Source organism: Pristis pectinata, chromosome 7 (genome assembly GCF_009764475.1).
Source record: "Pristis pectinata isolate sPriPec2 chromosome 7, sPriPec2.1.pri, whole genome shotgun sequence".
NCBI lineage: Eukaryota > Metazoa > Chordata > Chondrichthyes > Rhinopristiformes > Pristidae > Pristis > Pristis pectinata.
In genome coordinates, this window is record NC_067411.1 from 5997627 (window position 1) to 6015041 (window position 17415).

The window sequence follows — 17415 nt, forward strand, 5'->3', positions numbered from 1 at the left end:
TACAAGTGGGAAAAGCAGAGCAGTGATAGGTGGACAAAAGAGAGGAGACGGGGTGGGCACAGGGTGGTGATAGGTAGATGAAGGTAAGAGATAGTGATGGGCAGGTGAGGGGGAGGAGGGGAGAGCAGATCCACTGGGGGATGGGTCAAAGGTAAGGAGGAAAAAAGAGGGGTTAGGAAGAAGAGATAGGCTAGGAAAGGGAAGAAGATAAGAGGCATGGTTGGGGGTGGGTTGGGTGTTGGGGGGGGGGGGGGAACTGGTGTTCAGACAGAAGATCTGTGATTAACATGTCTTCACCACCACTGGAATCCCACTGTCTGTGTCATTCTGTTTCTCCTGACCGCTGCTCTATCTCGGTCTCTCTCCATCTATCCTTCCGCTTTCCAACTTAACACATTCTTGCTTTCTAACTGTTCCCTGCCCTGTTGAAAAGTCTTGGAGCTGAAAAGTCAGGTCTGGTTCTCTCACCACAGAAGCTGCCTGACCTGCTGAGTATTTCCTGCATTTTCTGCTTTTATTTCAGATTCTGCAGTTTCTTGAAAAGACCTCAGAAAACTATTGTGGGGGAGAAGATAGGGATGGGGGCAGAGAAGAAACGTCCTGGAGCTCGCTCAGGTCTTTTCTTCCTCCTCCCCAATTTAGTTTTCTTTTCATTAAAAAGGAATTTCAGCTGCTGGAAATCTGAAATAAAAACAGGACACTCAGCAGGGCAGAGAAGGAAACCCCTGGAGAGAAGGCAAGGTGGAGTCTGAGATCGGGGAGGGTGCAGCAAAGCCTAAAGAGGTGATGCAAGAGACTGCAGATGCTGGAATCTGGAGCAAAAACCAAACTGCTGGATGAACTCAGTAGGTCTGGATCAAATTGTTAAATTGGTTTATTATTGTCACATGTACTGAGGTGCAGTGAAAAACTTTGTTTTGCATGCCATCCATACAGATCATTTCATTACAACAGTGCATTGAGGCAGTACAAGGGAAAACAATAACAGAATGCAGAATAAAGTGTTTACAGTTACAGAGAAAGTGCAGTGCAGACCTACAATAGGTGCGAGGTCATAATGAGGGAGACTGTGAGGTCAAGAGTCCATTTTATTGTACTGGGGACCATTCAATAGTCTTATAACAGTGGGATAGAAGCTGTCCTTGAGCCTGGTGCTTTCAGGCTTTTGTATCTCCTGCCTGATAAATCTGATGCTGATTCTGAGGTCAGCCAGCATCTGTGGAGGGAAATGGACAGTTGATGTTTCAGGTTGAGACCCTTCATCTGGACTCTTCATCTGGAGCCTAAAGAGGATTTTTTTGCACAATTTATTTCTGTAATTTCCAGTAATTTTATGTCTTTGCACTGAACTGCTGCCACAAAAGAACCAATTTCATGTCAGTGATAATAAAAACTAGGAGGGTGATAAGCAGGAATATAAAGGCTACTAGTTCTGGAATCTGAGAAGTAAGGATAATGGGAACCATTAGGGGAGAGCTGAAAGGCAGACGGAACCAGATGGGGGAATGGGTGAAATGCATGGGTAGTAGGTTGATAGAACCAGGCATGTCAAAATAAGTACATTGGTAGGAGGAGCTCAGAGGGATATGGGCCAAATGCAGGCAAATGGGACTAGCTTGGTGGGCACCATGGTCAGCATGGATGAGTTGGACCGAAGGGCCTGTTTCCATGCTGTATTACTCTAAGACTTTATGACTAAACCTGATTCTGAGGTGCTGGGGGGACTTTGATTATGCTGGCTGTCTTGGTGAAGCAGCCAGCATAATCAAAGACCCCACCCACCCGGGACATTCTCTCTTCTCTCCTTTTCCATCCGGTAGAAGATACAGGTGCTGAGGACACGTACCACCAGATTTAAGGACCCCATGGTGATAAGAATACTGAATGGTTCCCTTATACAACGAGATGGGCGATGACCTCACGATCTACCTTGTTGTGACCTTGCACCTTATTGCACTGCACTTTCTCTGTAGCTGCAACACTTTACTCTGTACTGTTACTGTTTTTCCCTGTACTACATCAATGCACTCTGTACTGACTCAATGTAACCGCACTGTGTAATGAATTGACCTGTACGATCGGTTTGCAAGACAAGTTTTTCACTGCACCTCGGTACAAGTGACAACAATAAACCAATACCAATACAAGAAAATTTCACATCATATAAGTCAGCAATAATAAATCTGATTCTGAGGTTCAGGCAGCTGCTGTTATATACAATATACAATAGCTTTATGGCATTGTTCAGGCAGCATCTGTGGAGGGAAATGGATAGTTGATGTTTTGGGTTGAGACCCTTCATCTGGAGCCTTAAAGAGGCTTTTTTTTTCCCCACACTATTTATTTATTTGTAATTTTATATCTTTGCACTGTACTGCTGCCGCACAACGACCAAGTTCACGTCAGTGATAATCAGCCTGACCCTGAGGTGCTGCTGGTGGGTTGGGGGAAACAAGGAGGGAGGAGGGCGGGAGAACTACAAGGACCGGCATGCCGGGCGGGCGGGCGGAGCGCAGCGCAGGCGCAGTGGGCGGCGGCTGGGCCGGTGTGCGGCGACGGTGGGGAGCCGGCGCGGTGCTCGCCGGGATACGGCCCTGCACTCTCCGCCATATTGGAGTGGGGTTCGGATCCTGTCAGAGGGAGAGAAGCGGAGCCGGAGCCGGAGCCGAGCCGGACCGGGACCGGGACCGGAGCCGGGCCGCGGGGGTCTCAGCGCGTCCCTCCTCCTGCCCGCATACCCACCCCCCCCACCACCACCACCCCCCGCTCCCGGACCTCCCTCTGCCGGGCGCCGGCCGAGTCCTCGCACACAGAGAGAGAAGGGGGACAGAGGAGACGGTCCCCACCCCCCCCCCTCCCTCCTCCGCCTCCCCCCCCGGGGCAGCGCCGCACCGACCCCCCCCCCCCCACACACACACACACACACACACAACCCCACCCCTCTCTCCCCGCTCCATCTCCAAGCCGCCTCGGCTCCTCCTCCGCCGCCCACCGGCCATGAGTCCGGCCGACGCCAAGCGAGCCAAGCGGAGGAAAAACAAGCGGGGCGGCGGCGGCAAGGCGGTGAGCCGTCAGCAGAAAGCCCTGGCGCCTTCGAGCAGCAGTGGGAGCGGCGGCGGCACCAACGGCACCTTGCACGGGGAGGTAAGCGGGGCCCCTTCGCCGCGGCGTCCGGTGCATCGGTTTAAAAATAACCCCCCCCCCCCCCCCACCCCCCTCGTAAAACCACCCCCGGCGTCGATGCAGCGGGGGGTGGCACAGGGACAGAGACGGGTGAGGGGTGGGGGAGGGAGGAGGGGGACATATAAAGGGCGTTGTACACCCAGCCTGGGGTTTTAGGCCTTTCAACTCCACACCAAAAAGACTTTTAAAATCATCCACCCCCGCTCCCCCGGGAGGCAAGTTTCGCCTATTTAATACACGCCTGCCCGATTGGATGTACACCCTTATCCAACTTGAAGACTTCACCTCCCTTAACACACACACAAAAGTAGTTTGCATCAAATGTCAATGTATATGATTTTTCCCCTCCCCCCCACCCCTCTCAAAACGCTGTCTGATCCTCTCTTAATGTCATGGTTTAATTTATAGATCCTCTTGAAGTTTTCAGACACGAATGATAAGTCATGAATGGGGTTTATTTTGATTTGTCTTGCGTGATATTTTCTCAGCTATGATTTGGGTTTATTTGAGTGTGCAGTGGCTTTCTTATTGGTAATGTGTATTGTATCGTGCAGGGAATTAACATTGACAATAATGTCTTTTGTCTTGCATAACTGCAATATACTGTAATCACTTCATATACTTTGTTTAATAATATTTATTGTGCCTATTTCAATGTTATTTTGGAGTAATTGCTTTGAAGGAAAATAGTTTTAAAAAACTAGGTTTTTCAAAGTAACATTTGCTTTTTGAGAAGAAAGCATTGCACCATGCTCACTTGCTCTCAATCAGTACAACACCTTTAATAACAGAATGATTATGAACATGTCTGTCAAATGTTTGAGATGTGTACTGTTTGGTAGTAAAATTTAGTAAATTTCATTCAGACTTTAACACACCTTGACAGAAGGTAACCTTTTCTGACTGGAGCTTTGATTTCATACACCCATCGATTTTTTTTATATATATGTGATTTTGATCTGGAAGAAAGATATCCTCTAGTATGAAACAAGTGATCCACGTCCAATGGCTGTATAAGCATTGCTGTGATGTTAAAATAAAGTAAAACTGTTCTGGGGTTGTTTAAAAGTGATTTATCTCTATTTTTGAAACTATATTTGCAGAAAAGATATTTCAGAGATGATTGATAGGAAGAAAAAATGCTTTTCTATTGTCCAAAATAGCCCTTAGGAGTACAATAGATTAAAAACTGACATTCAGGCAAAAGAATTATTATTGTGAGGAGAGATTAAAAAGCTTGGTTAAAGAATTTTGAAGAGACTTTCTTGAGGGGAGAGAGGTGGAGATTTAGTTGAGGATCAAGACAGCTGAAGGTACAGCTGGCAGTGAAGGGCTAGAATTGGAAGAGTGTTCTTTGAGTTGTGGAGGAAGGTAAGGGGTTTGAATACTAGGAAGGAAATTTGAAAATTGAGGTCATTGGGTAGAGGGAGGTTGGGTCATTGGGAAAGTGCAAGTTAGGATGCATCAGTATTTTGGATGATTTTTAGGTTTATGGAGGATGCAGTGCTGGCTAAGAGAGCTTTGAAATGCTCTGTGGTCAAGCATAACATTTATGAATAAGATTTTATCAGTAGATGTGTTGAGCTAAATCAGGTGATATGGTAGAAGCAGGTGGTCTTGGTCAAGGTAAACAGTGGGTTTAAATGGGCTATTGCAGCTTTCCTGTGTTTCTAACTTGGAAGAGGTTATCCTTGGATTTTCGATGGTTTTGGATACAAGGGAAAGTGAAGTGTATTCCTGCCACCTCCCAGTAGTTTGTGTACATTGTTTTAGAAATGACAATACCATGCCCTGATATAGAATGTTCTACTTTAAGTGTTCTCATTGCATTTCAAAAAGTGGAATAGTGTGTGTAAAAATTTAAATTTATTTCACAATTTGGATCCCTATTAACAACTCAATCCTTGGAAATACTTTCTTGGTTAGTTTGGCTTAGACTGCTTTTCTATTTTGATCATTCAAAGGTGAGCAATCTAATATCAATAAGCATAACATATAATGCATCACGTTTTGTACATGTGTATTGAGATTACTAGAAGAGTCAGTTTTAACAGTTGCAAGTATTGTGATTATACAGTGAAATTGAAACTATTTGATGTAAAGCAACAAAGAATCTCTGATTTTAGAAATTGAGATTCTCTGCAAGACAAGTGACTCTTGTAGGTGCATACAAAAATGCAGTGCTTAAATTGGGACATTCGATGACAAAGAAATCATGCAGGGAAAGCTCCCATTTTTACAAGTTTACTTATGGGTTGAGAATTGGTTGTTTTGATCAGTTAATTACCACAGTGGTATGTATTACCAGAAATTCTGTTGTGTATGATGTGTATTTGTGGTTGATTATTTGTTGTAGCTGCTTCATGTTGTTAGGGTGCATTGGAATGATTTTTTGAGTTATCCTAATTCATGATTTGGGGATTGGTTTTCTCCCAAAATTATGGTTCCATTCAAATGTCTAAAGCTGACTTTCAAGGATTAGCATGGATAGTTTTGTGAACTAGATTTACACTTTTGGGTGTATACAGACAATTTTCAGTTAATTCTGAAGTTCATTTCTATGTGTACGTAATGATCTTACTTGAATGGAAGAGCAGACTTGAGAGATCACGTGGCTTTCTGTACTCAAAGATCTCTTTGGAAAGGGTATTTCATTATTACAGTGTATTTTGTGCACCATCGTGGTAAAAACACCTTGACTATCTTGAATTGTATTATTAGTGGCATTTGTTACTTTCTGATGAAAGGATTGTATCATCCTAGTCCAGTTAGTGTGCTGGGGAAAGGCAATCCAACAATGTTTTTGTGTTTGAGTTTGATTTGCCGGGTTGCTACTTCAGTTGTGCGTATTGTTCCTTTCTGCACTTCAGTTTTTTACCTCAATGGTTCTTGTATCACAGAGTGCCGTGCAGTCTGGGTTGCTTCAGGACATGTGCCATGGGAAGAGGTGCAATGTAATTCACCAGTAGAATATGACAAAATATTGGGATGTATTCACTAAAACTGAGGATATTAAGGGGACTGCAAGAAGGGAAGCAAATTGGAGGATTTGAGACCACAGAGTGAAAGATTTTTACACACTCGGTTCAGTAATGAGGTCAAAAAAAAATCAAGATTAGCACAGAATGGGCCATATGGCCCCTAAAGTTTCCTCCATTCAATAAGACCATGGGCGATCTTCTAATTCAATATCAATTTCCTGCATTATCCTGAACTCTTGGTGACCAGAAACCTCAATTGAATATAGTTAACAACTAAACATTCCTCTGTGGTAGCTGTCTGTGCTAGAATTCAGATTCACAGCCCTTTGAATGAAATATTTCCCTTCATTACATCAATGACCACAACACGTCAAAAATTATTTCGTTGGTTATAAAATGCTTCAGGATGCTTTAAGGTCATAGACAAAAAAGCCACAAATGCAAGTCTGTTTCATATCCATCTTAGATGGATGGCCCCCAGTTCTTGCTCTTCAAACCAGGGAAACTTATTCACATGAAAGTATATTAAGATATAGAGTCTCATATGGTTAATGAAGCTGATTCAGTTATATTGAGGTGAAAATTAGAAGAGTGGAAAATACAATAGGAAGAGTGAAGAGAAATGGGATTAGAAAAGAAATTATGTTTAGGCAGTATTGAGATGCTACCATGGATCAAGTGACCTGCACTGAAGGTTCTGTTTTTGTATGCAGCTCTTTAATTCTAGCTGCCATTTATGCAGTGGCAGTATTTTTTTCTTTGAAGTCTATGGTGTTCCTCAGATGTGATATAAACTCCCTTGACATTAATACTCTTGCCTAGAATAGTGTGTTACCTAGAATTGATCTAAACTAAATAGAAAGGGTAATTGTACCTTGCTTCCAATTGGAGATTTACAACAGAGCTTCTGATGTATTATACTGGCAGGTATCTTGAGATGTAAGTAAGATTTGTGGTAATTTTGAGCATCTTTCAAATTTATGGAAGCTAATGGTGAAAACAAAATCATTGCATCAGACAACTGTGTAAGTGTTCAGTTTGTAGAACATTCCCATGCTCTGCAAAAAATATCATAAGCAAATCTGAGCTGAACTCAATCTGGACTTCTTAGATTTAAAATACTTCATGCTAAATAGTTAAGGTGCTGATCCATCAGTAGAAAGCAATCAGAAATGTGGAACCTTGGTATGCATCCTAGACTGGTTGTATCGCTCCTTCACTGTAGGTTAGACTAATTTGGTAAAGCTGCCATGTAACCCATCAAATTCAATTTTTGCAACAGTATAATATCGAGTGTGCTTTGGCATCTTGGTCTCATATCCTCAACTTTTACAGATGCACAGAAATAAATTTTTTTTAACAATATAGAAGCAAGTCCAGATGGAGAAATTATTGCACACCTTGCATAAATACTTTAAATTGAAAATGTACTTTCTCTTTCATTTTTCCAACTACTTTTATCAAAAGTTGTTTTTCCTCAGGGTGTCCCCTGAATTGTCTTTTTGCGATTCTCCATCACCTGAGTCTGTGCATGGTTTAATATCTGTCCTTTGTGAAGAGTCTCGGTGCCTTTGCTGAATCATGAACACTTTTTTTTGCCTTAAAGCTTGGTTTTTCCATTGTTGCCTGACTTGCCTTGCATTTTGCATCACTGACAAATATAAGCACATCTAAAAGTCCAGGGGAGGTGGTGGAAGCGGATACGATAGCAAAATTTAAAAGGCATATGGACAAACACGTGAACAGGCAGGGAATGAGGGATATGAACCATGTGCAGGCAGATGTGCAGTTTAATTTGGCATCATGGTCGGCACGGACATCATGGGCTGAAGAGCCTGTTCCTGTGCTGTACTGTTCTGATGTTCTAATCTGTTTTCCTGCATCCAAGCCAAATTGATTTTATCCATTGCCGCTATGTTTGTTAATCTTCATTTGACTCCTAGTTCATCCTAGTTACAATTCTCGCCCTTTATTCAATTCCCTTCAGCCCTACAACTTTTTGGCTACTTCACTTCTGTCATCTCTCATGCTCCTGATTTTCATCATTCAACTCTTATGAGCAATATCTTCTGTCACCTGGGTCCTAATTCCTGGTGGAACTCCCTTGGTGAACCTCTTCACCTTCCTATGCCTTAAAATTCTTAAACCTTTTGACCAAGCTTTCTTCACTTCCTATTGTCTCCAGAGTTTAGTTTGTGGCTTCCTACAGTACCTTAGTGAGACTTGATACTAGCCAATGAGGTCCGCGCTGCTTGTGTTATCGGGGAGGTAAAGCCACTCCACGGCTTAACTGTATGAGGTATGGGTTTAGCATACCATCCTATCACATTAAACTCATATGGCTTAGTAATGCAGCTAGTAGAGCTACTGCCTCAGCTACAGTGACCCTGGTTCAATCCTGACCTCTGGTGCTGTTTGTGTGGAGTTTGCATGTTATTTCTGTGACCTGGCATCCCATGGTGCCTCCCTTTCTTTCCACGTCCCAAAGAAGTGTGTGCATTGGTAGCCTAATTGTCCACTGTAAATTGCCCTGAGTGTATCGGTGAGTGGCAGAATCTTGGGGGAGTTGATAGAAATTTAGGGAGAATCGATTACAGGGGAAAAAGTGTTGAGTGGATGGGATTTCTCTGTGAGTAGGTATAGACCCAAATGACCACATCTTATGCTATAAGGAAATAAGTATATATGAATCCAGCGTAGATTGATTGAATATGATTTGGTCATAAGAGTTGTAAATGAAGTGAATGGTATCTGATTTTCTTTAAGATTTTGCCATCTGCAACTCAGTGTTGCCTCTGAAGATTATGGGTTCAAATCCTAATCTATTGATGGGAGTGCATAATCTAGGTTGACACCTAACTGCAGTTCTGTGGAAGTTTTACAGTGTTGACTGTACTGAATTTCATTTGAGGTGTTTACCAACATTTGCCCTCATGAATAAGCAGATCCCAAGGCACTCCAAACATTTTGCATTATGGTTGATTTTTGTTCTGTCTTTTGAATGGATCACTGCATAATGAGTCTTATTGGAGCAAACTAATCTGTGCTCTTAATATGTTAGCTGTTTCAACCATATTTATCAGGACTATGTTTCATCCCAGCATGGTATAATGAAATATACTTGCTATAAGAATGCAGGGATTTAAAGATATTTGAGCAGAGAGTTCTTAGTTAATGGAGAGAATTGACAGAGGCAAGCAATTAATGTTGTGCATATGGATGCAAAAATCCTTTGATAAAGTACTACAGTAGCACATCTGAAGGACTTGAGATTTTCTAGCAATTGCTGTGTAAATGTGACACTGGCTAAGAGACAAAGTTTGGGAATGATTATTTCTTCAGATCAGGAAATATGTGGTGTACCGTAGTATGCCTTGAATCTAGCATTGGCCATGCAAACATTGCCACTTTGTTATGGGAAGGCTCTGCCACGTGGATAGAGGAAAAGATTCGAGGATGTTCTCGTTCTCGCTCTCCTTGGGTGGGGGACAAAGTATGACATTGCTGCTAATTACTGGGAGTTCCTTGCTCATGGCTGCCGGCGGGGGTGGCGTGTGGCAGGAAGAACATGGAGAACCTTGAGTTCATGTGTCATGAGCCTATGAAAGCCCTGCGCGAACAGTGGAAGGACAGCACCACCTCACAAACTGTTTGCCTGCACTTCCCATCAGATGATGTCTGCCCCATTTGTGGAGTCTGCACTTCCCACATTGACCTCATCAGCTATCTGAGAATCCACAATTGTAGTGGAAGTAAGTCATTCTAAGTCCTGAGATACCCTGGAAGTTCCCTGAGCTTTTGGGTCACTGATCTTTGTATACCAATGAATTGGTCTATTAAGTCATAACTTTAAATTTTGCAGATAACACCAAACTCTCAAATGTAGTAAACAGCGAAGATAGTAACAAGTTTCAACATGATATAAACAGATTTATAAATTGGATTAGCACATGGCAGATGTAATTTAACAGAGGAGTGTGAAGTGATTAATTTTGGTATCAAGAATGAGGTGAGCAATATAAACTAAATGGTACAATTGAAAGGGGTGCAGGAGCATAACTGAGGATATGTGCACAAGTCTTAGGAGGTGACAGGATGAATCAAAAAGGCTGTTAAATAGACATATGGTATTCATTGTTTTATAAATAGAGGCATAGAGTACAAAAGTAAAATTGTACTAAATCTGGGTAGGCCATGGCCGAAGTATTGCATTGAATTCTGGGCACACTTTGCAAAGAATGTTAAACCTTATGTGGTGCAGAGGATGGTAGCAGGAGTGTTGGTCTTAAGTTATGTGGAGAAGCTGGAATTGTTTTTCCTAAAGTTGAAAAGAGATGAAGTTGAGCTGAAGTACTCAATCAATGCACTACAGTCTTTGCACCATTCTGCTGTTTTGTACTCATTGTTGTATATATTGTATATGTTATTACTACATATACTGTTTATTCTATGAGCTTCATGCAGACAAGGAGTTAATTGAACCCTGGTACATATGACAATAAGGTAATCTAATCAATCATGAAGGGCTTTGACAGGAGCTAAGGAGTAACTTGTTTCCAGTAGTAGGACAGAAGATAAGCATTTATGTTAAGTGGCAAAAGAATCGGAGGTAACAGAAGGAAAAGTTGTTCATTTAGCAAGGTCTTGAATGGCCTGCTTAAAGTGGTGGCAGGAGCAAATTCAGTTTCACGAGACTTGGATAAATGTGTCAAGGAGAGCAAGTTGTCATGTTTGGCTTTCAATACCAATGCAACATGATGATGCTACATCCTGTTCTGCCGGCACTTTGAGTAAATATGCACAGTAAGCAAAGTTAATGGGCAAACGAAAGATGTGATGGAAATTATTTGGACATCATGATTATAATGACTCTAAATTCTTTCATTAACAATGTGTTACTAAAAAGAATAGAATTTTATTGTTTGGATCATTGCTTCAGCACTTCAGACAGAGCAAGAAAGAAGTCGTACTTGAGTGTGCCACAGTAAATATCCAAGGTTTTGTATTCGTGAAATGTGTAAATGTATATTAGCCTGAGAGTCCGTGTGTAATTTTATTTCCCTCTTTTCACTTCAATGCTTTTTGTATCTCTGTTGCTCAGTTTCTTTGGTTTCGAGTTCTAATTAGGATTTGTCCTTTGAATGAAGTAACTGATTTAAAAACAATTCTTTCCAAAAATCCAGATCTTCAACTATGCAGATCAAGAAATACTTAAAGAGCAAGCAGGATTGACTTGCCTTTCCTCCAAGGGTTCAGTTGCACGAAGGTGGGTGCTAAATGCCTTTTGAGCCATAGGTTGAACATACCTGCTCTGAGCATTGTAAGAAATGAACCACTTCTCCAGTGCTCTTGCTTACACTGGGTCCACTTGGGTATTATTCCTGTGAATGTGATCTGTATGATGATCATGTTTTGGGTCAATTGTATTCCATTTTGTAAAGTGCTACAGTAAATTTCATAGAATGGGTCAAACCTTCTGTGGCTATGTTTAAGAAAAATTCCCAGGTTTAACTGTCATAGTTGACTAATATTTCTGCTGTACTGTCCTTCAACATTTAAATTTAAAGAACAAAAAGAAGGCTAAAGGTAATTTATTCATCTGTTAGGTTGTGGGTGTTAGTGGGGAAATGAGCATTTATTATTCATATCTAATTGTCCTGAGATGTACTCTGCCACCACCTCGAACCACTGCAGTGATAAAATTGGTTTGAGTCACAGGATTTGGACGCAACAGCCATGAAGGAATAGCAATTCATTTCCAAGTCTGGATAGTGTGTGGCTTGGAGGGGAGCCAGCAGGTGGTGTTCCCAAAAGCCTGCTGCCCTTGAACCTCTTGGTAAATAGTGGTGGTTTGGTTGTTGCTGTTTCAGAATGTATGTAGATTGAAACATCAAAGATTAAATGCATTCTGGCCTAGTGGCTACACAAGGGCAAGACTGATTTAAATCTTAAAGATTTTGGAATGAAGTGGAAAACTGGAGGATAGGAGCTTAGAGTTCTTGGGTGTGGATGAATCCCTGGGGCCTGACCAGGTTTGTCGTAAGACATTGTTGGAAACTTCCTTGGCCTGGGTGAGGTACCAGAAGACTGGAGGGTGAATAATTTTGAGACTTTAAGGGCTGGAAGGACAAGCCAGGGAACTTCAGGCGGGTGAGTCTAACATCAGTGGTGGGAAAGTTACTGGAAGGGATTCTGAGAGACAGGATCTATCTGCATTTGGAAAGGCAGGGACTGATTAGGGATAGTCAGCATGGCTTCGTGCATAGGAAATCATGTTTCATGAATTGAATTAAGTATTTTGAAGAGGTGACCAAGAGGATTGGTGAGGGCAGGCCAGTAGATGTTTAGCAAGCCTGAACAATGTCCCACATGGTAGACTTGTGTGGATGGTTAAGTCACGTGGGGTCCAGGGTGAGCTAGCCAACTGGTTACAAAATTGGCTTGGCAGTAGGAGTTAGTGGATGGTAGTTAAGGGTTGTGGGTAAAGGAATGACTGATAGAATTTTAATCGGACAAGTATGAAGTGATGCAGTTTGGGAAGTTAAGCCAGGGCAGGTCCTACACCGTGAATGCAGAGCTATGGGGAGTGTATCGTTGAACAGAGAGACGTAGGTATACAAGTACATAGTTCTCTGAAAGTAGCAACACAAGTCGGTGAAGGTGTATGGAGTGCTTGCCTTCATCAGTCGGGGCAATGAGTACAGGAGTTGGATGTCATGTTACAGCTGCACAAGATGTTGGTGAGACTGCATGGAGTAGTGTGCAGTTCTGGTCATCACGCTACACGAAGGATGTAATTAAGCAAGAGAGGGTGCAGAAAAGATTCTCAAAGATGTGCCAGGATTGGAGGGCTTGTGCTATAAGGAGGGAGTGGATAGGCTGGGACTTTTTTCCCCCTTGGAGCAAAGGAGGCTGAGGGGTGACCTTGGAGGTTTATAAAATCATGAGGGGCATAAATAAGGTAAACAGTGATGGTCTTTTTTCCAGGGTAAGGAGTCTAAAATTAAATTAAAGAATAATTTAAAGGGGATCTGAGGGGCAGGTTTTTCTACAGAGTGGTGTATGTATGGAATGAACCACCAAAGGAAGTGGTTGGGGCAGGTACAATATAACATTCAAAAGACATTTGGGCAGGTGCATGGATAGAAAAGGTTTAGGAGGATATAGACCAAACAGGCAAATGGCTTGTGTAGCTTAGGTAGACACTTTGGTTGACATGGTCTAGTTAGGCAGAAGGGCCTTTTTTCTGTGCTGTACTCTTGTGGGTCAGTGAGTTTTGATTTCTGGGTTCATAATTCTAGGCGTTTACAATTTGTTTGAAGCCAGGAATGGAAATTCAGAGAAACATGATTGTAGAGCAATGAACAAAGTGGAGGAAGAAAAAGGTTATTAAAATTATTAGGAACAATTGGCAAAAAGGGATTCTGTTAGATTGGAGTGTGGAAGATGCTTTCAGTATCACTACCTTGGACTCTTGTGGCAGCTTGTGAAAAGAAGTTGTTGGATGGATGCTGTCATGGACTTTGCAAGGCTACAATGGAAAAACAAGTTTGTATCGGCTTTATACTAAGCATTACCCTCTGACGCAAAGGATAAAAAATTCTTCAGATGTGGAGAAGATAAGGGTGTCTGAAGCTGATTTCTTAATTACCTTTTGGGGGGGCGTGTTGGGGGGAGAGTTTGTGACTACCTTTTGGAGAGAAAATTCAACTGTCCAATCTAAATATTGAGATTGACTGTGTCCCCTTTTTTTTCCCAGTTTGCCACTTTTCCATATAACATTTTCCAGCCCATGCAACTATCAAACACAACCTTATTTTGGCATAAGCATATTGGTGATAAGCATATTGGTGATAAGCAGGTTGCTGGTTTATCTTTTACTGTAATGTGCTTCTCAGTAGTACATCTACTCTGTGCCTCCCAGGAGATGCCTGCTGACATTAGGAGCACACTTGGAGCGCAGGTTTATGCCACAATAATCAATGTTGCAATGTGTTAATGAACACAGCAGTGTGAATTTTAAAATGGTCTTCTCTAAAGGATGGATTAAAATTTTGGAAGACTGAATACTCATTCCTATAATGTAAAATTATTGCAAGTTGCTGGGTAAATAAGATGGCAGTTGTTCAGAACTACCTGGTTTTCCATGTGTGTCCATTTACTCAGTATTTTGCACACTTTTGTTTACCAATTAAATTTTCTTTCCATGCAATTGATTTCTGTTTTGACAATTGTGGAAAAATCTGCCTTGTGTGATTGACATCACTGTAATCAGTAAATGTAGTTAGATGCCAATGAACAAGCTTTACCATGAAATTTTAAATAGTTGTAAATCTCTATTTTAGTAGGTGCTCAGTAGCTCTATTTGAGGGTGTTATGAGCTATTGAAGGCTGAATAAGTGATCAGGCTGAGAGCCTCAGACGTTTTTGATCAGGAAATTGATTTGGCACACAGCACTCTTCGTATCCTTTTAATTTCTGCACTTGCTGCATGCAACATCTTTGCTGTCCAGGTATCACAGTTTTGCAAAAAAGAGTGACAATGTCATTTACTCAGTGATTACTAGCTAGTGCTACAGTCAGTCAATTGTACAAGGATGGGGAAACTATTTTCTAGTTCTTTTCTCCAGACAGCACATTAGCGCCAATGTGCTCTAGCAAAAATTACACATGCACCAAAACATTTTAACGTTGTAGTAATTGATGTGTATTTCAGTTCTTTTTCCTTATTAAGGCCACTACATAATTGCAAACTCCGTGATTCTGCTAATTCATCACTTTAATTGATCCCATCGTCACCACCAATGATAATTCACCTCATAGTCAACTGGGTCAAATCATTCTCCATGTATAGTCTGGATTTGTAGTACAGAAATTTGACTCTACTACGAGGCTGAGATATTTAATTTCTTGTGTTTTTTTTGAACTGGAAGGAGAGGGAGAAAATATTTAGGAATATCTCATGAAATAATTTGACACAAAATCAAGACCACGGAGCTTGTAGTATGCCGCAATGATGTCTTAAAATGCAGAGCTTTATTAGTAGTTTGCTGAGGCACCACTGAGCAATTTCCTGTCTGTATGAATACATTTATTGGCCAGCAAGACCAGTTGCATCCTTGCAGCAACAGTTTCTGCTTGAATGGACCTTTGCCATTGCAGATTTAGCATCAAATTCTCTTTGGCTTGAATTGTATTTATCATGTGCTTTTCAGTCCAGATGTGAGGATAGTGAAAATGCATAAACTTATTGTAGCTTTGTAGTGAGTAAAATGTTTTTTGTATATAAGGGCTTGTACATTATAGCCAACGTGGTCTTTTCCAATTTCCTTAACTTAAGCTCTGCTTAAAAGCTAGTTGTGACAGCCATCACTGGATTGGTGTTCATGCAGAATAAGACAGAATACTATCCTTTACAGGAATGGGGAGACCTTGATGCCCAACTGGTTTACTAATGACCTTGAGGCATGCAAATATGCTGCATTTGCCTGGTGCTTGACTCCTGCCCCTTGCCAAAATGATCAATACTGAATATATATTTGAAAGGAAATTGTTGGAAGGATAATGAGGAAATGAGCAGGGAGTGAAGTGGATTAGTTGTTTTCTTTAAAAAAAGAAGAGCATTATAAGCTGAATGGCCACTGTCTAGATCGACAAGAATAGGCTATTCAAACCATCAAACCTGTTTGCCATTCGGTTAGATCAAGGCTGATCTGTATCATAGCTCTACTTACTAACTTGGTTTTGTAACTCTTACAACCTGTGCCTAATAAATTTCAAAACTGAAAACGAGAATTTTCAATTAACACTGGTTGCCCAAGGTACAAGGCCTTTTTGAGAAGAGTTAGTTTTCAGTAACCCTTGATTTGAGGATTGCTTCTTGACACCCCCTCAACAGCCTACCATTAATTTTAAGGTCATTTCTCCATATTCCAGATTCATCCATCAGAAGAAATAGTTTCACTTTGTTTTGTCCTGAGCTTATGTAATTGTCCCAGACTAAGAGCCTCATGTCTTTTAACTCTTACAAGGTGCAAAGTAATAATAACTGGTTAATTTTTGGTGGGGTGGGGGGGGGGGGGTAGCAGGGAAGGATGTTGATTGATCGATAAATATTGGCCATGTCATTTGAGGACAACTTACCTGTTTCTCTTGGAAATGGTGTCTTTGGATGTTTCGTACCTAGCTGAGGGGACAGATCTATCTGATCCTGTCCCATTGTGGTATTTCCCACTTTGGACTGTTCCTTGTACTTCGCTGGAGTGTTGGAATAGTGTTGTGCTTGAGTCTCTGAAATGCAACTTGAACCACAATCTGAAAGAAAAACAGAAAATGCTGGAAACACTCAGATCAGGCAGCATCTGTGGAAGAAGAAATGTTAATTGTTTCTTTCCACAGATGCTGCTTGATGTGATTTTCTGCATGTGCTGCTTTTGAATTTTCTTGAACCATATCCTTCTGTTTCCACAGATGAGTCAGGACATGATGCCTTTGTTAATACTGCTATATAATATAATTACCATTAGTAACCATTGAATATGGATTTTCATGGACTACATTGTGCAATTTTTCAGGCCATCTCATTCATTTATTGACTCAGTTATTTTACCCCCTTTTTCAACTAGACACTTTATTCCTTAGGCAAATATGATTTTGTTCAAATTTAATATGTGAACAGGTTCCAGTGAGGCAAAATGCAAACATTTCAGATGTTTTGCAGCATACCTTTTTTAAAAAAAAAGAGGTGCCAGACTAGTGAAGCTGCAACATAAGACAACGTGTTGCTAAACAGCAAAAGCTGTCTGCATTAACAGATTAAGCTTTGCAGTCCTTTCATTTGTGAATGGTGGTGATCAATGAAACTGGGAGGAAACAGATCCAAGAATATCCCCAATGTTATTGGAGCCCAACACCTGTGCCTAAGAATAGGCCTAAACATTTGCAGCCATCTTCAGCCAGAAGTGCTGAACGGATCAGTTTCTGCTTCCTCTTGAGATCTCCACCATCACAGCACCCAGTTTTCATTCACTGGAAGTGCACTGGACCACAGGCACAATGGAATCAAACAACATCCCAGTTGTAGTATTGAAGTCTCGTGCTCAAGAATTAGCCATGCCTCTAGCTAAGCTGTTCCACTGTGGTTACTGTACAATGTGGAAGATTACTCAAGTAAGTCTTTCCCTCAAAAAATCAGCACATCAACTAATTACTGTTGAATTGGTGACAGAAGTTGTTTTCAGCACTGGTATCA

At 41.4% G+C, this 17415-nt stretch overlaps 1 protein-coding gene across 2 annotated transcripts in view; it reads left to right on the forward strand.

Annotated features, from left to right (window-relative positions):
* The first annotated feature begins 2579 nt into the window (after positions 1 to 2579).
* The window catches only part of fam193a (family with sequence similarity 193 member A), a 160502-nt gene continuing 145666 nt past the window's right edge, over positions 2580 to 17415 (forward strand). The window contains exon 1 of one of the 2 annotated variants that reach the window (XM_052020594.1): positions 2580 to 3144. In XM_052020594.1, coding sequence (XP_051876554.1) covers positions 2998 to 3144 — 147 coding nt within the window. In that variant the 5' untranslated portion in view covers positions 2580 to 2997. The remainder of the gene's footprint in view (positions 3145 to 17415) is intronic. The other variant, XM_052020593.1, reaches the window with a different exon arrangement.